The sequence below is a fragment of the Centruroides vittatus genome, unplaced genomic scaffold (assembly GCF_030686945.1).
Source record: "Centruroides vittatus isolate TY-2023 unplaced genomic scaffold, ASM3068694v2 scaffold_861, whole genome shotgun sequence".
Taxonomy (NCBI): domain Eukaryota; kingdom Metazoa; phylum Arthropoda; class Arachnida; order Scorpiones; family Buthidae; genus Centruroides; species Centruroides vittatus.
This window is the reverse complement of record NW_027122718.1, coordinates 8,730,767-8,757,791: the sequence shown is the minus strand read 5'-3', so window position 1 is coordinate 8,757,791 and position 27,025 is coordinate 8,730,767. Positions and strand designations below refer to the sequence as shown.

At 27.2% G+C, this 27,025-nt stretch overlaps 1 protein-coding gene across 1 annotated transcript in view; it reads right to left on the bottom strand.

Moving 5' to 3' along the window:
* LOC136989958 (semaphorin-2A-like) overlaps window positions 1-27,025 on the bottom strand; it is a 109,713-nt gene that overhangs the window by 79,826 nt on the left and 2,862 nt on the right. Inside the window, 2 exon segments of the mRNA XM_067288266.1 lie at window positions 1,357-1,408; window positions 14,679-14,766. Coding sequence (XP_067144367.1) covers window positions 1,357-1,408; window positions 14,679-14,766 — 140 coding nt within the window.

Here is a 27,025-nt window from a genome sequence, read left to right as displayed (position 1 = left end):
TTCCACAGTTATTAAGGATAAGAAGAAGGGTGATCTTCAATAATCCGTTAAGACAATTCAAAGAAAAATGGATATTTTCTGTAAAATATATTAAAATAATAGCACCTAGAAGTGAGCAATGATTCGTAAAGTTTATCACACACAAATCACTTCATACCTTTCATCATCAGTTAGTTTATTTTTGAATAATATCGATTACACTGAGATTCAACTAATGGCAACTGCTAAAGCACTTTTCATAGTAAATATTTTAACAGTTTATTAACGATCCAGCTAAAAAAAAACAATCGTAAATAATCCTTACGTTATAAGTAAAGAAAAGAAATCTCATCATAAATAAAACTTTAAGATTTCAACGAGTAAAAGTAAAATTTATTTAATGTTTATATACTTTTAAAGTAAGGAATATTTTCTGTCATTGTATACGTAATCAATAATTTATATTTCATTTACAATTTTCAAAAAGAAATAAAAGAAAAGCGATTGATTTTTGATTTTCGTGACAAAATAACATGTTGCATCGAGGAAATTGTATTGCATAAAAAATTAATATTTCGCTTAATAATAGAATATGTAGACACTTAATGAACCTGAAAGCGCAATAATCATCAATATAGCAAGAAATTTTCAAATAAATTTCAACGAAAAATTGAGTTCCACTTCAAGAAAATATTTATTTTTCCAATCATCAATATCTTTACTTTGTATTTACTTACTGGATTACTTTCAAGATAAAAAAAAAAAATTGATTAAACAAAATCGAAGATAAGAACTGCAACAAACTAAAATTGCACTAACCAAAGAAAAATAAAAAAAAAATTATTATCAGCAATACAAAGATATAAGAAGAGTTTATTTTGATTCAAAGATTATTCCAAAATTGTCTTTTTTTTAAGAGGATTTAGAAAAAACAACCCATTGGAAAAGATCCATATCTCATTTTGACATCACTATCCTGTCAAATTCTTTTCAAAAAACTTCTCTGAATATCCAATCTCACGTCTTCTTCAATGAGATATTCTAGTTTTCGTTCGACACATTTGCAAAAAAAAAAAAAGGGAAGAAAATTTATAAAACAGAGTCGAAATACTCTCTAGTAGAAGAAAACTATAGGTTCTAGACAAAGAAAAGGAGGAAGGAGCAGTATAAATGTGGAAATTCTTTCTTCAGAAGTTATATGAAGCAATTGGTTGTGGCAAGGAAAAGTGATTTCACAGGAGGGTAAGAAATGTTGGAAGCGATTCTAGTAAAATCACCAAAAATGACAGAAAAACCGTAACGGGTTTATATTGAAAGTGAAAACTTAGTCAGAAATCTTCAATAGAAAAAGATAGAAAAATATATGAAAGAACTTACCTCGCATCTAGTTCTGTTCACGTTATTCAAATCCAACCGGAATACTTTATCCCTGAATAGAAAAATCGAAAAATATATTTAAAGATTTAATTAATTTTGTTTAATTAATTAAAAGAATTTTTATAATAAATTCATTAAGTTAAACATTATTCAATTTCACAGTTATATATATATATATATACATTTTTTAAAATATTATTAATTAATATAAATTTAATTATCTCGTTTGTTATAAAATTTTTAAAGAATTCTTTAGAAGCATATTTATACAATGTTTTAATTAATTATAATTAATTAAAATATTAATGATATAACGTAAGCGAAGAAAAGAATAGTATTGAGACGAAAGAATGCCGAATTTTTATAAATAATTTTTCTCTATTTTTGATATTTATTCACTAAGGTAAATAAAATTCAATTTTAATATGATTTATTTTACAAAAATTTATATATATATATATATATATTTTTTTTTTTGACGGTAAAATATCGTATATTTACGATCTCCTACAGGTAAACTGATACAATACATCTAACTTCTATAGGGTATTAATTATTGTTTTATACTAAAATAAAATATTGCAGAATCAATATTATGCCTTAGACGTAGAATTATTATTTTAAAAAGGTTTTTTCTCAATGTTTTCTTAACAAGATCTGACTTTTACGTAATTAGTTCCATCAAAAAGTATCATGAATTTAAAATTTCAAAAGTAAATCTTTAATAATAGTAAACATTATACTTTAAATGCTTAAAAATATTACATATTTCATTTCTAAAAAGAGAAAAATATTTATTAAAGTTTATTTTTAATTCATCAAAAACTCATTACGTGCAATGTAAGGCAAATATCATTTTAGAACGTAAACACAGAAGTAACTTTTATGCCATATATAATAACTCGAATTAATCAATATTTATTTATTAATTTTTCAAATTAAATTTTTTTTTATAAAAATTTGTTATTTTTAGTAAAAGAAATTTTAAGCATTAGTTTTTAATAATTTTCATTTATTCAACATATTAATTGCTAGATTTTTTTTTTTATTTTTTTAAAGAATTTATTCTTATTTTCCTGTTTAAGACAGAATAATTTATTCGATAAATTTACTAAGTAACTAAATTTAAACAAAGAACAATTTACAAGTTTGTAGTTAAACGTGTGTTATAGGACCTATTTAATGTTAATCTACGGATCATACCGTACTTAACGCTTGTAAATTGACCATTTTTCTTAAATAAAAGCTGTGAAATATTCCAATTTTTCGCCGGATGTAATTTTTAAAATGAATTTTTTTTTTTTTTTACAGGACAAATTGATAAGCTTCATTTTAACATTTTTGGATTAGATTTAAGCGAATAAAAGCAGTTCTAGAGCTAGTACAATACGCATTACTTCTAGAAACACTATGCACTAACACTAGAATTACAACGTGAATAAATTGTATAACTTAATTTTCTCTAATACTAAAAATCTACATACGCTAATTCTAGAATCACATCATAAAATTTTCATTATAATTCGATTAATTACTACACATTTTTACACATTAAAGTACTTCGAATGCATTTACCATATTTTTCTTGTAATCCTCTCTGCAAACCATTAACATAATTAATTTAATGATTTCATTTAAAAATAAATATAATATTTTAGGATAAATTTTACAACTTTCCAACTTTTTTTTACTTCATTTTACACGATTTTTTTTTTTTAACGAAAGTAGTAAAACTGAATGAATATTTAGAGGAAGAAAAAAAATAATAATAATAATAATTCAATTAAAGTAATATATAAATGTATAAATAACAACAGAAAAACTTCTTAAAACAATGTATTTTTTTTTTCTATAAATTGTAAAAATATAAAGTACAGTAGCTTACATTTTTCGAGTGGAATGTACTTTTACATAAGACGAAGCTTACAGTCTTATGTGGATTTAAATACGAGTGATTTAAATGTATAGCTTAATATTAAATAATTTGATCGTGTTTTAAGAGATTAAAAAATAAAGAAAATTACGAAACAGTGTTGTATATAAAGTAATAAATTTTTTATTTATTTAAAAAAAAAAAAAAAAATATGTATATAAGGCCTAACTCAATTATACCAATTGTTATATCGGTTATTAAAACAGAATTTCGTACCTATTTCTTACATTTAATAATTTAATTTTAATTAAAATAAAGTATGAAATTATTTTTTTTACGTATGTAAAAAAAAATTAATAATAATAATAATAATAATAATATCTAAATCTAGAAATAATCAATCAAATCTTTCATTTAGAATTAAACTATTTTAATCGAAATAAGCTTATACGAGAAGATATATAAAATTAGTAGAAAAATAATTTTAAATTGTTAAAAATCTAAAATTAAAAATTAATTTTTTTTTTTTTTGAATTACATTTCTTGCTTTCTGTTTTTTTAATTTATTTTTCTAAGCAATGACTTTCTGATAGATGCGAAAAGATTAAAAATCGATAAAAATAAAACGAAATCTTCTTATCTAGAGATTTAATTTTCGTATAAAAAAAAAAAAAAATGGAATATTCCGAAGAAAATTTACGATCAAATCGAGTAAAAAACTTAATATTCATTCTACTTAATGTAATTTTAAAGTAGATCAACGACAATTATATTGATAAAACTAATCTAAAATATCTATTATCAATTTAAAAAATAATAAAAATAACAGTTTAGAGTCGATTATACAATAATAATAAATATATATATATATATATTATTTTATTGTGAAGACATTTAAAAATATATAAATATACTTTTTTCATTTAATTTTATTTACGATTTACTTAAAAGATTTTATAATTTGTACAGTTATTTTTGATTTGCATACGTTTGCAAAGGGGGAGACGACAATTAAAAATAAATAATAATGAATTCTCATTTTATATAAATAAAAAAATAACTTATAAATTAAAAAAAGAAATTAAAATTTATTTATTGTTATTTTAATTTTCTCGAGTAAAAGAGTTACTTTAAAAAGTGTAAAAAATCACAAAAAGAAATAAATAAAAAAAGGGGGTTTATTATAAAGGATGAAAAATAAATTTAAAATTCTAATTTAATTCAAGATGATATTATATTTTTCTTGCGGATTATATTAAAAAATCCACCGAAAGTCGTGTTTATTATCTCCATAAAACATTAAATATAGCTTTAAATATATTTAATTAAATAAAAATTCTGATTAAATGTATTTTAAAAAGAGAGAGAGAGAGAGAAATTATATTTTTATATTTAATTAATATATAAATTTAATTACGTAAAAATAAAAATATACATTTAAATATTTACAAAGCTTCATTAAATGGATACATGAAAGAAATTTAAATGAGATAAGATGTTTATTTATTATAGTTTTTAATATTTAAAAAAAAAAAAAGTATTTTTAAAAATATTTAAACAAAGAGAAAATTCGAAAAAAATTAATAATTATTTAATACTTTATGATATTTAATTATAAAATGTTAAATTATTTAACATTTTATAATTAAATATTATCGATTTAACAAAACCATAGATAAATAAGTAAGCATTAAGTAAATGTTTTGTAGTTATTTATCTCTTTTTACTAAATAAAAATAGATCATTCTAATGGATACAATATTTTTTAGAAAAAAAAAGAAGGTAAAGAACTTTTCGTCATTAAATGTAATAACTCTGGAATTGTTGTACAAAAACTATTTCTGTTTACTGATGTTTTGTCTCTTAAGCCCTTTCCAATGTTTTGTTTTCTACATGTTCTTTCTTTCATTGAACTGTCTACACTAATCGATAACTTAGAAATGACACCATTTCTTTACCAACAAGGGACAAGAAACAATCATCATTACCTTTCCAACACAAATAAAATGTATTTTTTTTTTTACACAAAAACTAAATTATATATATACTGTATAAAAATATATAAAATAAGTTTCTAGAGAATGCATTATCTTCATTAATTTAGTTCATTATAGAGAAAGCCTAAAGGATTAATCGAATTGACTCCTTTAATGGAGCTATCGAACGGTTCCTTTATCATCGCATTAAAACTAGAGATAAAGGTTAATTTTGATTGATCTATTAAATACCTTATGGACTTAATCGCTTCTAAGAATTAGTTATGAAATAATTAGTTAATAAAACACAAGATAATTCTATATTTAAAATATACATTTTTACAGCTATTTTTAATTTATACAAACATTTATTAAACGTATGCCTACGTACAGTATAAGTTGGGATATTTACCTCTATCATTGTATTTGTATATATATAATATATAGGCATATAAAATAAGAATGTATAGACAAACAGAGAGGAAATCATGCAAACTGCACACAGCTCGTAAAGCTCATGACAGGCAGATGTGGAGTATGATCAGAGAGTTTCATCCAGCAGTGGACTGATAATGGTTGAAGATGATGATGACGACGATGATTTATACCCTTTATAGACAAATAATATTTGTATACGAGTATTTATTTCTACACAGATAAAAATTACATTATATATATATATAAATATGCAGGGGCTTATATATATATATATACACATACTCTTCAACTGAGTTAAAATATATCACGAAGCATCAAAACTATCTTTATATTGTTTCGATGAATAAATAAGTAAGATTTTTCCATTTGTTTATAATATTTAAATGAAGAATTACGTATAAAAATCGATAGAGAAATTCACAGCAGAGAGTAATTATAAATACACACGAATTTAAATTACGGTAGCAATGCTAATTTCAAAATTATTGTCAGGTTATGGTTATTAAAAGTATATATATATATATATATATAAGGAAACAAAGAATTTTCCAATTTTGCAACAATATACTTTTACTTAAATCGGCTTACTTAACAGATAAGTTTCAAGAAAATTTCTAAAACTGAGTAATTTATCATAATTATAATGCAAATTTGTAACTCGAATATAACTTACAAGGTTATTAAATTAAATAGGAAAACAGAAGATTAATTATTAACTGATTAGCACAGGAAATCGAAACTCGACTTTCGTTCATGTTACTGTAAATGGATATAATCAACTCGTTTTATACACTATACTAAACTATGATGCGCTATAAACATAATTTTTTTTTATATAGAATCAATAACGTAACCTACCTTCAAGGAAAAAAAAATTAAGTTGCAGAGTCAGAATCTGTTTTCAGAAAATGTAAGTGTGTTGATCCAAAAACAAATTTCCACTTTGAAAAAAAAGGGAAAAAAATTGAAAAGTTTATAACAAACTTTGAGTTTGTTATTCGAAAAAGTGAATTTAGAAAATCAAAAAAATATGACTTATATTTTTCCTAAAATTTACTCTTATATTTTCTACTTATTCTCTATGTACTTTTTTTTTGTATTTTAAATAGTAAAATTTAATTAATACATCGTTTTATATTAGTAAAATTTAAAAAGTTTATGTATAGAGTTACAAATGACCTATTTTTTTTTTTACAACTCTTCTATTTATAATAGTTTCTTGTATAGAAATGACTACAGATATATTCGAGGAGGGGATTTTTGCAAAAATTATACAGATATCATATATTATATATTTGTAATTCAATAAGGAATTATATATATATATATATATAGGGCCTATCTGTAGGATGTTAAGAGTAAGCAACATTTTGGAATTTAAAGAACAGTCGACATGGGAAAAGCCAAAGTTCTCCAACAACATTCGATCCATCATATTTCAATATTTCAGTTTTGTTTGCAGAATGCAAAATTGCACCTGCAAAAAAAAGGGGGGGGAGGAAAAAAAAGCTTGCAAACTGCACACAAACTCCGAAATATTGGAAATTTAGAATTGAAGATTCGACGATTTAAAATAAATGGCTGCAAAAATACGGTTCATTATCATCTTAAAAAATTTTATTTATAATTTTATCACAGTTATAAACGTTTATAATTATATTAAATAGTGAAAATATATTTGTTTTTTTTTTAAAATATATAACGCATTCGTGCAAATAAAATGAACAAATTGATGAATAAAAGATGAAATTCGGATTTGGCTAAATGTGAATAGAAAGCTTAAAAAAAATTTTTTTTTTTAAATTACGGGGAAAAATATAGAAAAAAAATTTTTTTAAATAGTAATAAAAGGCATTCAATTTCGTTCAAAACTTGTGTAATAGAGGTATAGAAAAGTAAGTAAAGAATATGCTAAACAGAAAAGTATTTATGTTATTTGAAAGCATTTGAAGTCAATGCTTAAATTTAATGGAATAGCTGGGATGATACTTGTACAGAATACAACAACTCGGATTGAAATTGTAGTACGTAATTAAAGTTAGAAAACTGTAGAAGTATCGTGGCAATAACGATAATAAAGAGAGGAATGAATCTTATTTCCAAATGAGAATATTGAATTTTCTATTAATACTATGAAATTTTTCATCGATCCACTTTTAAAACACGAATTAATTAATAATATTAAAATATAAAGTAATAAAATAAATAGAAATTTATCATTATCCAATTCAATTTTCTAACTTAAATATTTTTATTTAAATCTTCTCTCACAAATTATAAAAAGAAACTTTTTTTTTTTTTTTTAAATATAAAGACCACGAATATATTTATAAAAATTTTATTTTTAAACGCGTAAAATTAGAAGAGAAATTCATGATATAATTATATATATATATAAATATTTATATAAAATTTGCTCTATAATTATAACTCGTTTAAGTTAGTTTTTTGCTGACGAATTATGATAGAAATTAGCAATCTCTTCTTCCAGACTAAGTGCAAAGAACGTTAAGTATAGGTTACAAATCATTAGCATAAAATATAACAGGTGTGTAACAGAGCGAGTTAATATATAATTTTCGCTTGTATGACAAATAATTTAATAATTCCGACCATGTGCTTAGAGTCAGTTTGTTTTGATAGATTAGAATAAGCGAACAAATTCCGATTATGCTTAATATTGTACAAGTCAAACAAATCTGCATCATATACGAATTTATTGGCGTGAAGAATGAACTAAAATCCAACGAATTCAAGTTCTATCAACGTTATTCTAAAGAATAAACATAATTAAATATAAATATTTTTAATCACGAAATTATTAAACCAATCATTTTTAAAACGTTCTTACGATGTGAAAATTTGCAGAAATTAACTTTTAGTTTATTACAAAACCAATGAAATAAATTTACTGAAGATTACAGAATAGAAAAATTTTATTAAACTAACTTCAATTTCATGTCTAAATTTCTTATTCTAAAGCTGAATAATAGATTAAGAACACGCTATCCGTTAAGAATATATTACTATAATAATCCTGTAAGAAAAGAATAATAACGATGTTTGTCGGAATCTTGTTTCTATGGAAATTTGAAATTGCAGAAATTCATGAAAGAACTCGAGGGGGAAGGAAGTAAAATACACTATAAGTTACTGGGAACCAAGTATAGAAGTAAGCTTGCAGTATAAAATTAGTAACGGGATGCTGAACAACAGAAAAGAAAGATAAAATATTCTTCTTAAACGAACTGTACTGTTGTACATATACTTTTTCCCTTTATTAATATATTTTAAAATGCTTTAATAATAGATTAAATTTACATTGTTATCCTTTATTTTATTCCCTATATATCATATATACTTAAAAATATTTTCATTTTTAATCAAAATTTAAATCATTAAAAATGAAAAATTTTCTATTTAAATAAGTGTTTTTCATATTTATAATGCAAAAATACTGCTTGCCTTCTAAACATTCTAGTGCCATGTTTATCAATGAAAATAAGGATTACAAATTGAAAAATCTTTCTTTTTATTTTTATTTTTGTATCGTAAATGATATGACATAAAATAAAATATTATTTCTGAAATATACAAAAATACCGAATTAAATATTTACAAAAAATCGATTTTATTTTTTTCTCTATACGATTTGAGATAATCATTTCTGGAGTAAAATGCGACAAAAATATACTCCAAATGCGATCAAAAAATGGGTATTTTGGGTAGTAAACACTCGAAAAAAGGCAGCAAAATACTACAAAAAATATCATTTTTTTTAATGTTAAATGCGATCAAAAAATGGGTATTTTGGGTAGTAAACACTCGAAAAAAGGCAGCAAAATACTCCAAAAATATCATTTTTTTAATGTTAAAAATTGAGTATTAAAATATATTTTAAACGAACGATTTTTTTTTTGTAATTTAACGCGCGAAAAATGGTAATTGTCAAACCATATTAAATTCGATTTAATTTTATTTTATATAAACCTAATTTCTTCGCTTCGGTGTTAATTTAACAATGTAGAAGGATCTGATAATGATTATTAAGTAGAATTAATTGGAATAAACGACATAAATCTTCAAAAAGTTTTATTTTAAACCATAAAACGAAGTAAACGAGCTTTTGAATTTTTACGATTATAGGAAACTTAAACGGTTGATAATTTCTCAATAAAATTTTAACAACACGATGATAGGTTGATAATAAAATTTTAAAATCTCGATTTTAATGTGGGAAAAATACTTAAATTTTTCAACATATTTTAGCATCTATCTTGTTAAAATACCATTTAAAAAGAGAGAAATTGAAAACAGACGTCGTGACAGACCTTTCAATTATTTTTAGAAAACAAACGCTCACTTTAAAATTACGACCTTTCTGCAGCAACGTAGTCAAATAAAAGCTCACTTTATCATTTCAAGAGTTTTTTTTTTTTTTTCCTTTTTTGAAACAGCTGACATGCTAAAAACTGCAGCACACTCGCATTTTCAATCGGGTCACGCAACACTCATGAGAACAAGTCCTCACGAGTTCAAGTTTTGAAGTACAACGTGTCCCATTTAGAACGACCCCCTCCCCTCCGATGAGTTAAACATTAAGAAAACTAAGGCGACGAAACATTTCTGATTTTCAAAACAGGATAATTTATGAACCGGTGAGGATAATAGAAGAGAAATTTTCCAATTCGCTACTATATATAATACATTAATCATTTTTTTTGTATCTATCTATCTATAGTGAATTATGATGTAAAGAGACGGCGTTAAAGAAGGCTTCGCATCGTTCTAAAAATACCTATTTTAAAGAAAAATTCACTTTGAAAAACTATTAATGTCGGATAAAAATATCTTTTAACATTTATTAAAATGGGTGTAATGGCTCGTTCTTCCTATTATAACACCAAAAATGTGGTCGATGATTCCAAAAAGTCTGGCACTTACACAAGAATAAAGTTATTGTCTCTCGTCAGAAGGCACTTAGTGATGAGAATGTTTCTGCACCAACGATTCGAACCATTTTGAAGAAAATTTTATATATAGTTTTTTTTTTAATTCTTTAAATAATAATAATAAAAAGAAGAATTGAAATAAATAAATAAAGAAGTGCAATTTCGACTTGAGAGCTTCGTCTGGTGGATTTACTTGGTTTAAGAGTACTACTTTTATAATTATTTCGGTTGAATTTCCAAGTTGAGTTTCGATTATTTTTGATGGTTTCTCCCACGAGAAACAAGAATAATTGGATAAAAGCTTTCGGTTTAATAATTATGTTCATATTAAAATACATTTTATGAGTCTATACGGTTTATTTATCGAATGGCATTAATTGTTATTCCCGCGACACTCGTTTAACAGGAAAAAAAAAGTACTCGTTGGATTTCATTTATTAAGATGAAATTACTTTAATTTCTCATTATCCTAACTGAATTAATATCAATTTTGCGTATTAGGAAAAATATCGGATGGAGAGAGATTAAGAGTTGTTAGACGTAGAGAATAATTTCCGTTAGATTGATGCAACTAATCAATTAATGTCTTGATAAATCACGAAGGAAGAACTCGGTAGAACAGAAAGCTATCTTTGTTGATGATAATTCTGTTGAGAGTTATCATCAATTACTGATGATGATGAGAATTACCACTGATGATAACTCTTAGTATTAATTAAGGATAATTCTAGATATAAACTGATGATGATTGCAATATAAACTGCCGATAGTTCTCGTTACAAATTGATGGTTCTTAATATAAATTGATAATAACTCTCAATATAAATTAACGATAACTCTCAACTATAACTTTCAATGCAAGTCAATGATAACTCAATACAAAATGATGGTGGTTCTGAATATAAACGGCTAAATCTCGGTTGAAAAGCTGACGAATATTCTCAATAGTAATGGCGACTATTCTCGTACATTGATGAAAACTGTAGTAGAAACAGAGTTATCATCATTGGTCGAGAAGCGAATATAAACTCGGCTTATTCTAAATGGAGTCAATGCTGTTGAGATGGCTGTCACGTCATTTATTGACGACTTTCTTCGAGACTAAGTCGAAGATAGATCGTCGGTCATCCTACCCGAGTGATTTCTCATTGCTTCGTCAGCGGGGAGTGCAGAGATTGAACTAAGAGGCCGTGAATAAATATTTCTGGGAAAGAGTGTGCCGACCATCTGCCAGTATCGCGTCGTGTCACTTTTCTGCATGATTGTTCCTCGCTGCCATGACAACCACCACCATCGTCATCCCGTGTTTAACTTAGAGAGGGGAGGAGAATAAAGACAAGCGAAAGAGCAATATTTTCACTCGCAAATGGGTCGAAAATAAGTTTTGATGGTTTAGCTAAGGGGTGGCCATTAAAAAGCTGTTGATCCGTAGTGACGAAGACTTAATGGATGTGTACTTTAGTCCCGTTGCTGTGATTTTGTTAGCAATGGCCTATAGCCTTTCACATTAGCGTAATCTTCTCGAAAACTGTAGTTAATTCAATTTCTATAGGAAAATAAAAAAATGAGAAAGGGAGAAAAAAGAAAAACAAAGACGCTTGAAGCAAGTCTGCTACGTAAAATTGGCAAATACAGATTTCCAGTTCGAACCATCGAGTCAATATTTCTGTCAAGTATCGGCTAACACTATTATTATTCTAAATTTCCAGTTAAAAATATTGATTTTTTTTATTGAAGTTATAGATGCGGATTAAGTTACGATTCCACGTTGAATAAACAAATTACATGAAAAATATTGCATTAATTTAAATAAGAAAAATATTAATCGATGAGTAAATAACCCGTAAATTGAAGTTGCATTTAGTTTCCTCCCGTGTATAAACGATCGGTGTTTGTTGACGGAGTTTCGTGTGAAAGCATCACTTTGTCAGGCAATTGCAGGAAGGAAGCGTTATCTGGATGAGAAAACATGCAGATAGGCCGAGTGTCAATCCATCACCATTACTCTCGACGGTTTTTAGGTGTGAGCTATCCATCCAGGGAATGGCTGGTATCAAAAATAGCACGTGCACGCCGTTCATTACTCTATCTCTTCGATATTTACACAGCCCAACTCTATTCTCTCGCTTTATCTTTCTCTAGTTCATCTCTAAATGCTGTCATTCGGTTCCATCCTCTTCATTGAACACAACTCAAACCGGTGTTATCTGAAGACATAGATCATAACGCTGATTGACTGGGGTTCGGATCCTCCTCGCGCGATTCGAACTTCTAATCAAATATTTCATAACGTTCGCCATCTAACCCATAATAATAGTTGGGATGGAGCCCCGGGGAGCGACTAGGTTTCTGAGACGTTATTACGTAAGAGGGTACCGATAACCGGGAGCTATCTATTGGAAAGAGACGAGATCGATTTATAAAATGCCGGTGACGAGTGAAATATCTTGTTGTCCCCAAGGCTATGTCAGTCGACGGGATCTGGCTTCGAGACCACCCTCCGAAGCTATTCTGAATGTGTGTACTGACTGTATAAGGAATGGCCTATAGAAACTACAAACTATACACATAGAAAGGAAGATATCTCGGTTTCCTGTGGCTAGGCAAACAATAACTCTTATAACGTTTTCTTATGGCAGAGTAAATATTAAATATCATAGAATATATTAGTTTTGTCGTATTCCATCCGGATTACTCGCATCTCGAGATTTCGAGTTCGAGACGTAACGTATACAAGATTAAAATAATTTTTTTTTTATTTAATAAAAATTAAAAATAAGAAAAACGAAGTTTATTTGAATGCTTTTATTTCTTCTCTTTTATATAATAAAATAACCTTTTTTTATATTACGAGTATATTTACAACAGAATGAATGTATTAAAAACATTTGAATTGTTCAAGATAATTTATACACTAACTGTACTATATTCTTACTATAATTACTACTGTACTTTCTTACACCTTACTGTACATATGACATATATACTTTATATTTCAGTATCTAATATTGGCATCAATATATTACCTCCTTAAACTCTCTTCAATATGTAATTATTAAGAATCTCGTGATTCTACAAAGGGAACTTAATGTGAATTATTAATAATGACAATAATATACGAACAAAACTGGGTCATAAATAATTGTTTATAACCTATTAACCTTTATGAGAAAGCTTATCAAACACAAACTGCACTTTTATTCATTATTTTATAACTTGGCCAGATACAGCTTAGATTAAAATCTATACAAATAACAATTTATAACGTATAATTCACTTCATTTTATGATTGAAACATTACAGATAAAATATTATACATTATTTATTAATTACTTTTAATAGATATATTTTCTTCCGAATCCATAAAACTTTTATTATTTACGTAAAAATATTGTTTTGTACACTTTCTACGTTACATAACTGAAACTTAACCGATTTACATTCGCTATAACCGAAATTTTCCATAGATTTTAATTGAAAAAAACTCGAATCATAAATATTTTATGTTATTTTACGTTTGGGATCGTGATATCACGCCACGAAAATAAATTTCTTTGTGCCATCAGTTCTATGTTAGGCTCACACACTAAATTTACATATAAAATAATAAATATTGAAAGCAAAGTTTAAACTAATCTCAATACAGATGTAGAAATATAAACAATTTCTAAAAAAAGAAGAAAAAATATATATTTGACTATTTTTTAATACATTTTCCTCCCTCGATTTGCACCCCTCTTTTAATGTAAACAGCAAGGGAAAATATATATATTTCTTTTTTATTTTTCTCTCAGAATGCTGACATTTGTAAAGCTATGTGGAGAGGGTAGAGAGGGGGATGTATTTTTTTTCCTCCCTTCTTTCTGTTATAATAAATGTTGCGTATCGAAGAAACCACGTGGTTTCCATCCTCCTAGATGCGATATCAAGCGATATGACGATGTTTGAGAAAAGCAAGTAAAAGTCGATTTGGTTCTCGTGACACATTCAATACCAAACGCATCTAGTTGTATGCGGAAAGAGGTAGAGATCCCGCAGCAACGATGTAATTTATGTAAAAGAGAAAAGTAAAGAAATACTTACATAGCTCCAACGTATAATGCATCTTTCTTGGTATCGATGTAAAATGTGCGGTAGAAAAGCTTGCCACAGTTGAAATCGTGAACATGTTCTATACGAAAACACAAGGGAAAAAAAATGTATTAAAGAAACTATTATCAAATAAATTTTCAATTCATTAAATTCCCTTTTTTTCCCCCAAAAAATTCTATAAATATAACATTGTATATGTATATATATATATATATATATATAAAAGACCAAAAAGTATCATTAGCAGATGTTACAGAAAATTCTCCTATTATTTACACTCCGTTGAAATTAAATTTAGCGCATAAATCGCTAGAAAGAGAAATTTTTATAATTTCTCTCTCAAAAATCAGACTTACAAAAATTGCTATAATAAATTTATTTAACAAAGTTTCCTGCTATATAATTAAATTTTTAGATAAGAACAATGTAATGGGTATTTTTAAAAAAATATCCAGCAATTTATGGAGTAAGTTTAGAAATTTTGATGATATTTCTGTATAAAATAGGATAATTTTTATATTTTTACAAAGTTTAATGTATAATTTATTTATATTTTTGCTACTAAAGACTAGTGGATCAGAAAAAGTGTGAGTTTGATCAGCCCTTTTTTTTTTTTTTAAGAGAGAGAGAGAGAGAGAGAGAGAGGAGGAATATAGTTAATTAACTAGAGTAAAAAAGTACCCACGATCTAATGTGAGAAGAATATCAATTGTTTGGGAAACAGTAGCCAATTTTAGTTTCTATCTACACAATGGAATGGGAAGAAAGACAATTTTATAAGTAACTTCCGTACTAGAGAAAGAATGATAAATGATAGGAAGTAGATGAATTAGAAAATTGGTAGCAATAGATAGAAGGATAGTAGTATATACTTTGTACAATGGACGTACAGAGTCTCCGAGATTGACGCGAGACGATAAAATATTAGAAAAACTTCCAAGCTGAAACAAAAGAAACCATTTCCAGAGCCATTTAACTAGGTTTTTCGAAAGATTTACACCGTTCCAGACAGACATAACAAAACAAAATTACGAGTTAACTTGGTTTCTTATCCGAACTAATCAGGAAAATGGTTAATATAAATTTCTCTAGAAAGGAATTCTTCGCGAAGAAATAGTTATAAACTTATAAAAAGAATTTCTTTTTTTCTTTTTTAAATTTGAAATATTAAAAATGAAAAATTGAATTCTGTTATTTAATTATCGAGTTTGACACTACAAGTTTCAATTGCTTTAGATAATATTTCACAGGAAGACATTACTAAAAGAATTTTGTCAGAGAAAGTATTTTATATCCACAAATCAATAGCTAAAGGGGAAAGCGACGAGTTGGATATACCAATGACTGCGCCAATATTGCCCATTTTGAAGAGCTATCCCATGGGAGAGACTCACTCTGACTCTAATTGGATGATCTCTGTGACTTAGTCAGATAGTCGAATAATCTCATCAAGATGAAATTCGAAGTCATTGAAGATAACGATCAACATTCGTCCCCAATTCCATTGAAAACATTGATACTTTTCCAAATGAAACACGGCCATTCGATATCAAGTCGAGTTTATCAAACGATTCCCATCGAGGATATAGAAGAGATTTCTATTTTATTCATTTGCTAAATTATCGTTTGATGAAATTCAATTATAGGAAAGTCGCAAAATAATCGAAACGAATTCAATTATTGTGTAACTTAGTTAAAATTTTCGTTAAAAGTTTAAGAAAATGATTAAAGTCACGAAGCGTGTGACAAAATGGCGAAACGTAGAGCATTAACGGCACGCGGGAGTGACCAAAGTTTGCACGAAACTAAAGAGTAACATTAAATCACAATAGCAAAATTTATTAGTCAAATATTCCCCTAGAGACAGTAGCTTCGTTGGCAGGAACTAATGAGGCAGGGACGGTCTGCCTCAGTCAGTTCTATCATTCTTAGAGAGCAGAACAAAGGACGTCAACAAATATCTTCTTTTCCCTTCGGTTGCTCTGCCTGATAAAACCAAGATAGCAGTTTCGTGAGACAATGGAGTCTTTTCACGGGGTTCTAGATATTCGAAGAGCTAGAGAAAAAGGCACACAAAGAAGAAAAATCAAGTTTTTAGTTTGACGACTCGCACGACCCAGCTCTGCAGGAGTGGAGGTTTTGGTATCGATTGGTAACGCATACAGTTCACGTGGTTTCTTTCATCAGGACACAAGTTGCGCGATTTGAACGTAATGGGTGATTAAAGAGGATAAAGTACAAAGCTGGTTCTCTTGCTTCAAATAGATCTGATACTTGACTTTTTTTCCTTCCTTTCTTTTCGCTCTGGAATGAAGAAATTTTCTTTTTTTTATTGGCAGACCACGTCTAATTATCTGGTGCCATTTCGAAGAAAACATCTCGAAATCCTCTTTGGAAAAAAATCGGACGATGAGCACAAGATTCGTGTTTTTCTTTACGATTATAACAGAGATCGGTACGCGGTTTGGTACAAAAAAATAGGCCTTCTGCATTTACTTCTTTTAATAGAATTTAAACAACCATCGACTACACTCGGTTTTTACACCGATAGTTTTTATTGCTGTAAGTAAAAGACCTCATAAGATATCAACAGGAAGTTATTTTAACGGTCCTTAATTTGGATTATCGCATCTTCCAATCACGTAGAGTTGAAAATTTCGTCTTCTCGTGTCGAATAACTTCTAGTAAATTACAATGATGGCATTTATATATGTCCACGAATCCGAGAAACATGATTCAGTATAAGTGAATTCAGCAACTATCCAAAACAGCAGGAGTACAAACAGACAAGTTTAGTGTCCTTTGCTGTTGACATTTAAACAGACAAGAGGTATTGATAATTTGTATAATGCCTGTGAGAGTTGAGATGAGAACAACGACAGCGTGACGTAGCATACCGGAAGGAAAGACGAGTTTGGTACATGATGCATTGTTCTGTAAATTACCTATGAATATTTACAAAGAGCGTCGACGACTGGAATCTTATATCCTTAGTATAGAATGTAATGAAGTAGTAGCATAACAAGGAGAATCACAGAAGCGAACTAAAAGATCGAGAAAATGGAGGTATTGATGAACGGTAACAGTTTAACGTGACAAATGATCCGGCTACTTCCACATCACTTTACAAAAAAGGTTATTTATGAGTAATGTTCAGTGCTAAATCATGTGTATGTCATGATTTCAGTCATCCAAAACCCTTTATAATAGAGCGAAAGCAACGTAATCTTAAATTCAGAACTTTTATTCCTACTTTCATTCAAAACTTTCTTCGTTCTTTTACTTTAAAAGTTAAAGTAAATGTAATACGTTTCTATATCAACTGTATCGCGTTACGTTTTAATGCGATGTATCATAAATAAAATATTCTTTACTTGTCGTTCGAAAAAAATCTAATTTAACGATTTCGTTGAATAAACTAAGCTTAAAATAGTAGTCAATTTTCATATTTTTTCTTGATAAGTTCATTCAAAAGCATAGGGATCGTCCGGATCATTTATTAATTAGTAATTAGTATAAATGGTCACTTGTATACAATATGCGAAACAGATTTAAATACAGATAAGGAAACTTAACAATAGGTTCTAAGCAAACAAAACACGAACAAAAGTGTCAACCATTATTAAATGTTATCGAAGTCAATCACTTTGAATCTATCTAAAACACGTTGCAATGCCCATTATCTATCAACAGGTTAACAAATAATCGGTAATTCAATTATAATTCTATGTCGTAGACTTTGTTACTAGATCATAAACTTTTCATTGGGTTATTTCATTAATCCTTAACATGTAAAACAATTTATTTCGTATGAAATTTACTATTCCCAAGAGTAGCAGTTAAAGTTTAATACCGAAAGATGATAAACTTCGATATCAACGACTTTTATTAACGTTTATATTACATATTTACTTTATACGAGAGAGAAAATGATGACTCTATAAAGAAGGAAAAGATTCAATCGTAACAACGTTAAAGCTCGCACATATTTTGCTAAAGTAGTCATATTAAATATCACACTTTAGTTGCTTTATTAGACTTTTCTTCCTCATCTTTAAATTGTGAAATAAAAATAAGTGGCACGCTTAAATGATTGTCATAAACTTGGCTTAGATTACATTACAGTCTCATCTTCATAAATGATGAATAATTGGTCCTTTCTTCATAAATGTTAGCGTGTTTCTAAAGGGATTGAAATCCATGTTGAGAACGAAATACGCCATTACCTTCTTTGCAAGTTAAAACTGAGACATTTGAGAAATTTTGATTATTTCCCATTAAGTTTTAACTTATTTCAACTGAAATAAAAGATTTTCACGATAATAAAAATAGCAGTTTCTTTTGTTAAATGCTTTCCTTGAATTAAATGCAAAATACATTTAATTATATCCAAACATTATAGAGGAAAATGCTACAGGAAAAGTTATTCAGTTGAAAAAGAAAACACAATGCAGTTCTGATAAAAATTTATTAGACAAAATATAAATTATTTAATTCAAAATTAACAAAAATTATTAAACTATTAATCGATATATATACACGTGATTACATTCAATCGATAACACAGTCATAACTCCGACCAATCGTCGTTAAGACAATCATAACTCCAACCAATCAACGTATAAACATTTCTTCTAGATATTCAAAAATTTTTCTATCGTATCAACTTATATCTAAACTTTTTTTTTTTTTTAACTTTTGCTTAGTTTATTGCCATTCGATTCGTCCTCAATATTTTATATACGTAAAATATTTATCATATTTTAAATTTTTTTCAAAACAGTTCAACGATATTAAAAGATTTCCTCTAATACCAAATTTGTTTTTAATTCATTTCTAATTAGCTAAAAAACAAAAAAGAAGAAGAAGGGGGAAAAAGGATAAAATTTCACAAATATCGTTTGATCTTACAGATGTTATGCATTTTGAAAACACTTTTTGTAAATAAATTTTTTATATACAAAATTTTAAATTTATAAATTTAGGTAGAAAATAATTTAATATTAGAATATATTTTAAAATACTGTATTTTATTTATTGCTTACAGAATATTTCATAAGTATTGATAGTTATTTGATAAATTGAAAATATATTTAAATAGTTTATCTAAATATTGAAATAAATGAAAGTGTCTTTCATGGAAATTTAAACATTAAAGTGTTCAAAGCTAGTGAAAAAAATCTTGAATGATTTTAAAATGAAAGATTTAAACGTAATGTAATCTTTAATATTCCGATATTAAACATTTATAAAACTAAATGTTAAATGTTACAATTTATTCGTTTATGAAATAATTATATATATTACTTTCTACTTGATATTTAAAAATTTATTAAATAAACTCTTCCTTTCTTCATTGTATTTCTAAATACAAACAAACCGTGTAAGTAAAGCGCGACCTTTAATATTAAAATAAAAAAATTTTCAATTTGAATTTATTTTACTTAGTTTACTGATAGAAAAAATAGTATTATTAGCATTATATATTTATCTTGATGTTTATATAAGATAAATCTGTAAATAAAAGATATTTTATGCTGAGTTATAAATAGACATTTTCGTTTATTTTGAATGCGTTTAAGTATTTCAATAGATTCATCTAAGTTTAGATTAAAAAAAAAACAGTATTAACATATTGCTGAAACATTTTAAAGTAACTATGAATAAAGGATACTGTCGTAGAGAATTCAAATTAGTTCTAGGTTATTAAGAGAAGGACAAAGTTTTGTTTTAAATTACATGTCCATAGAAGCGAAATTTAATGAGTACGACTCCCTCTCGAAACTTATAAGATTCCAAGCAAAGAACAAACATCCGAACGTAATATCTACTTGGAAATGATGCATGTCTTAAGGAAGAAAGCCTAGAAGGAGAAGAGAGAAAGAGTGTGTTGCAAGGAGCAAGAGGATCGACCACCCAAGCAGCGAGTAGAGGGATTCGCGTCAAAGAAACCAACCGAGATAATGCTGACAGATCACAACTAGAGACTTGATGACTTTGTGAATTACTTCTTCTGACATTTTCCTGTCGTCAAATTACTTAAATAGCACCTGGCCAGAATTAATAAACTGTTCGGCGTCATTTTGCAACGACAGTAGCAATCAATAGACTCCATGTACCAATATCTCAAAGCTTCTTCTAATGTTCGGTTTTTATTCCTTACATTTCAAAAAAAAAAAAGTCGTAAAGTACACTTATATTTTTTTAAATTTAATAATTATACAATTCTAAAAATCACTTTAGTATAATAAAATTTCAAACGAGGAGTAGGCTAATTCTTTCAAGAAGTAAACATGTCAATTTAACAGTTTCGCTGATAAGTTTTTCTACAAAAAATAAAAATACCGAATAAAATAATAATTGTATAAATTATATACTGTATATCCAGGGGGAGAGAGAGAAGAAAATGTTTATTTTTGACAGGTTTAGAGTGTTACTCCATCTGCCAATTCTGTAAGAAATTCTGTCAGCAGCCATAACGGAGTACAGTTAATAAGATGGCAACAAATGTTATCTTCTCTCAGCATCCGTTACCATAATAGCAAACGTCTCTTAAGAAAATTCGATAAAAAATAAAATAAAATAATAAAAAAAAATCTCGCTAATCTACAGAAAGGCTTCCAACAGTACAAAGAAATTGATTTTTATGTCAAAAATTTTCAAACCTTTTATCTGTCAACGCGTTACAGATCTTCTTAGTACGAAGTAAACAATAGCTCTGCAAATCTCTTAACGTGCTTTTCTTATTATATTTCTGTATATTAGCCAAAAATGAGAAAATTTCTATATTTAGAAACGAATTATCTAGTTAAAAAAATCGATAAATTCTTCGATAACCATTAAAACTGATTAATTGGAACTACGTTAAAATAATTAATCGATTTTTTTTAAAGATAGTTCATCTGTTCTCATAAGGTAACGAGTTAAAATAATGTTTTTTAAAATAAAATAATACCAAATGTTTCAGTTTATTTTATTATTACATTAAAGATAAGCGTTAACTAACAATATACTGTATTTAAAAGTAGATTTGACGTTTGTAGCAGCATAGTTAGTTAGCAAGGTGGCATCCAACAGAGCGGGGTCTGCCTCAGAGATAAACAGACATATTTCCCAATCTGGCCGACTTTACACAACCTGCTGCACAGACTAAGCCTATTATCGGACGTAGGGGCACTGAAGTGTGTAATGAAGCTAGGGACTCCAGCTTGAAGCTCTCCCGCTGCTTCATTCCTCCTCGACAATTACTGGTTTATGTTATATTGCAGTCCTCAGGTATAGCTAACTCCGGGTGTCCTAACAGAATTTCCTTCAGAAATCTTATGTCATAATCAAACGCGTTTTTATTAATCGATAAAGATCGATTGTAACTCGAATAATTCACTCGAAACTCGTCCTTTCGTTTCGATCACTTTATACGAGAAGAGCGACTTATAATCTTCGTGTCCTTCTGTACGATTTGAAAAAATGACACAAAAAATTCATTTTTTTCTTCTTATTTCCATCTTACAATTTCTCGTTGAAGTGGAAAAGCGAGTGAAAACTAAAATCGAAGAAGTGGTTGAAAAACAGAACGCCCGCAGCCATCTCCCAGTTCTGACAAACAGGAAGCAATCAGTGAAGCGGTAATGTCATTACGACAACTAATCAAGCTTCCCATTAAATACGAATGGTCGAATAAGGGGAAAGAAGTGATGTTTGATGGACCCAGGTGAAGCACCAGTCCTTAAAAGATTCTTTCCTTCTAACCAGAATTTGGATACGTCTTTGGGATTTTAGTTTTCGTTCAGTCTTTATTAGGCTGAGAAACAATCTTTGAAATTCTTCGAAGAGAGAAACTATTTCTGGAATGAAAAAAATTTTCCTTCATAGTTTAAGAACCGATACATTTTACTTACAGACGAAATAATGATACTAAATGAATAAAGTATTAAGAAATGTTTTCGTCTTTACAATGGCCTGTGTGTCCATGTATTATAATTTTCTACAAAGATTGTGGATGTGTACAAATTAACATTTATATCCGACAAAAGATTGTCTGTACAAAGATTTGATTTATCTATTACAGCTGTATAAAACAATATTTATATATATAGGCTTATATACAAAGATTACCCATATAGTATACAGTATCTGTACAAAACAATGAGTTATATACAAAATAATAATTTACAGATAAAGAACTGATTATCTCAACGTATAAAATAATATTTAGAACCATACAAAACATGATTTTCTTTGTATTAGATCTGCACAAAAGAATGAATAGTATACAAAGACACAGTTATCTCAACATTACGCCTGTATAAACTGTACAAAGACTTAATTATTTTACATCAGATCGATACGAAACAATTTTCACATCCATACAAAGACCCGATTATCTATATATTATATCTGTACAAGAACCGAATCTCTGTATTAAGCACGTAAAACATCTCATTTATCAAGCATCACGTATGTACAAAAAATATTCAGATTAAAAATAAGAAAAGTTTTCGAAGTCTAGCTTAAAGGATAACTTAATGGAATTTGTATAGAAGAATTATAAATAAAAGTATCCATTCATAAGCACTTTACTTGAGTGAATCTTATTAATTACTAGGGTTACATTAAAGAAATTAATTAACATCGTTATAGAATAGTTTTTCTTGAAGAGGAAGCATCAGATGTCATTGCAATGACTTCTAAATGAGGAAAAAATAGTTTGTTTTCTGTACACAACTTATGTTTACTCAAGATAATTTAATAAGAATATTGAATTTCGATTTTTTCTCATCATAATGTGGTTCCTAAATATATTATTATATTACGAATGAGCATTATTTTTCGAATAAAATCGTAACTTAAAAAAAAAATGATTTATTTGAAAATAAATTGAAGTTCTCGCTTTACGTTTCTTCGATTGGTTTTAAGAATAGAATGATTTTAATATTTGTGAATTTTCAATTTAGAAAAATAAATAAGTAGAAAAGAGGAAGAGGAAAAAAAAATTCCCCACATTTTCGGGATTTCTCTGGAGATGAAGATAAAATTAGAATTTTGTAGTTCTATGACCTACTAAAAATCCACTTTCGAGAGGAATATATGAAAAATAATTGCCGATTATTTAAATATTTATATTGAAAATAGTCATAATTCTCCTCTAAAGCGACGATTCTCAACCATTACTGTATAAGAACACTGATAAATGAAACTCTCTATGCACAAAAGGATCGCGACCTACCTGTTGAGAAACCAACACAAATAAATCTAAGTCTCTAAATCAGTCTTCTGTCTTTATTAATAATCAAAATTTTAAGTAAGATGTGCATTTAAAACAAACCAAAACGTATAATATATCCATAAGTAAATTATATTTAAGGAAAAAAAAAAAAAACTGATTAATTCAAACAGATATAATTTATAATTTGCTAGGACGATTCTCATAAAAAAAAGAGGGTGGGAGAAAAATTAACCATTAAGCTTGGCATATCTAAAGTTGAAACGGAAACGGTTGAGTAATTGCGATAAAAAATGAGAATAGAAAATCTTCCGTGACATAAAAAGAATGAGTTAAAAACATAGACAAAATGAGTTATCAAAAAAAAAGAAGGCAACAAATCTGTTAGTAGCGTGATTAGAAACATGGGAAATTTGAAAAATATAAGGCTGATACATTTCTCATCATGTGAACCTTGGAGCAAATGATCCTCCAGATTCAATCTTCCCTCTCTCACTTTAGACCTTTATATGTATATATATATATTTAAAACTCCATTCTTAATATAATTTACTCTACGTGTGCTCAGGAATAACCTATTTAAATATCTAACTTCTGAAGATATTATAAATTTCAAAATGTTGACTCAAGAGCTGAAAATAAAATCAGAATTTCGTAGTTTTATGATCTACTAAAATCTTACCTTCAGGAGGATATGTGTTGATTATTTAAATAAAATAAAATTTAAAGTTAATTAAATACTTTAATTAAAAATATTTATATTAAAAATAATAATAATAATTATTATTATTATTATTCTTCTCCAGAGCAAAGAATTCCAACCTTTTAGATTCAAGAACATTGATAAATAATATTATCTATTCTCGAAGGGATCGCAATCTACTAGTTGGGAAACTATTCTAAATTAAAATTTTCAAATAAAATTAATTTAATTAAATTCTAGATTAACTATTATAACATAGAAAATTCTATAATTTCTTGGGATTAGCTTATAAATGAAGCAAATTATACAGAAGTAGTATTAACAATAGTCTAGTATTGTAAGTACTGTATATAAATAGATAAATAGTAAAACAATATATTAAACAGCTATCAAAACAGAAAATAATCTGAATTATACGATTAAATATTAAATTTAAAAAAAAACAAACAATTAACAAAGGGATAAAAAAAAAATCGATTATTATAATTACTAAATTGTAAATTGAATACGTGACAGATCGATATCGTGATAAAAGATGTAAATAAGTCTATTAATTTACATTATAACAATATAATTAAACATTTTAAAATAGAATAAAAGATTTTAAATATATATATATATATATATATATATAGAAAAAATAAATAAATAAAAGTTGAATAAACTAATTTAGTTGATTTACATATCATTGGATTAGATGTAAGAAAATATACTTTTAATAAAAAGTTTTACTTTTATATAAATGACAGTTTGTGGGACAATATATTGAATTTATTTTTCAGCATTCTTTCATTATTTAATGCATTAAAAAATCGATTTTGGAGCTGTCCAAGCAGCGGAAGTCCGAACACGTTTCTTCCAGACAGATTAACATCGTCAATCAAAAGATTTGCACGAACGAATGCAAAAAATCAATTTTCTGTTTTTCATTTCGAAAAAAACTTAAGTAAAAAAATTAATTTATATATACATTTATAAGTTAACAATCTTTTAAATATATAAATAAATATATATATATATAATCTTTAAAACTTAACCTTTCTTTAATAGCATTAACCATTATAGAATACTTTAAGAGAGAGATTTGAGTTAATAATACCTCTCTAAAATGTAAAAAAAAAAATTACAAAAATATATATTTTGTTATTATTTTATCCATATATTTCATTTACTTTAATAGAATAATAATAAAATATATTTTTCATAAGTTATAAAAGTACAATACATTTGAGATTTTAATAAAATATGACACTCGTTCCACAATAACACTCGAAAAGCATCCACAATTCTATTATAATACATATATTCATACAGAATTTTGACAGAAAGAAGTCGAAGAGAAAGGTTGATTATTTTTTATTTTATTTTTTTCCTGTAAGTGAATTATCGATGAAAAATAAGAGAAATAAGCGCATAAACGTTTTCGGCGATTTATACGCAGGAATTTATCCTATTTTCAAAGAATAGCGTGTGTTTTCTAGCGAATTCATATTTTAACAGCTTATCCAAAAACATGTTTCTATGTAGAAAATTTGTATTTGTAATAACAGTATGAGAAATGGAGATTAAGAGAACCTCGTGTATAATTTTTCCCCTTTTTTTTTGGAAAATATCCCCCAAAATAGCTCGAGATGAAAACATTTTCAGTGTCTTTTCCAGTTTCTAACTTATTCTTTTATATATCGAGTTATTCTTGTCACTATTTGGCGTTATTTAGTGTGTCTCAAACCGAATAAGTGGGCGAGTCTGTCCGTGTATTTTCGTTGAGGCTATATCTAAAATAGTTTGAAATTTTCAGGAGTTCGGACAATAAAGTGTAAGGAATTCTATACAAATTTTCTCGAAAATTAAATAATTTTTATATTAATATTTAACATTTTTTAAAGCATGAAATTTACTCCTTTTTTTTCTCCCATTTTAGACTCAATTATTCTGAGAATGTTGGCAAAGAAATGCGAGTCCCTAAGAACAATGGATTGACTTTAAATACATTTTATCTCGACACCACCGGAGAATTAGCATAGAATTGTATAGATTTCTATACCGAAGCCATAATTAAACTAAGTACAATAGTTTTGGTGAATCGGTAAACTTTCTCTGCAACATTTCGTCGAAAGATAAAGTCGGAAGATATAAAACATTGGCATCAAAGTCGAATCAGTCATAAAGCATTGCAGCAATGGCTCGTTGGAGAAGGATTAAAATCTTTTGTATCGCTTAAATACCGACGTTAAATCGACCGTTTGTAGAAGTTACGACTTTTGTTAGAACTAAGCCAACAAGAATTCTTCCATCTCTTTTTTTTATTAATTTTAAACAGAGGATTAATATTCAAATTGGATTAATTTAATTTCCGTTTTGAGCAAACAAAAGTCTTTTCTAAATTACAATAGAAACTGATAACAGATAAAT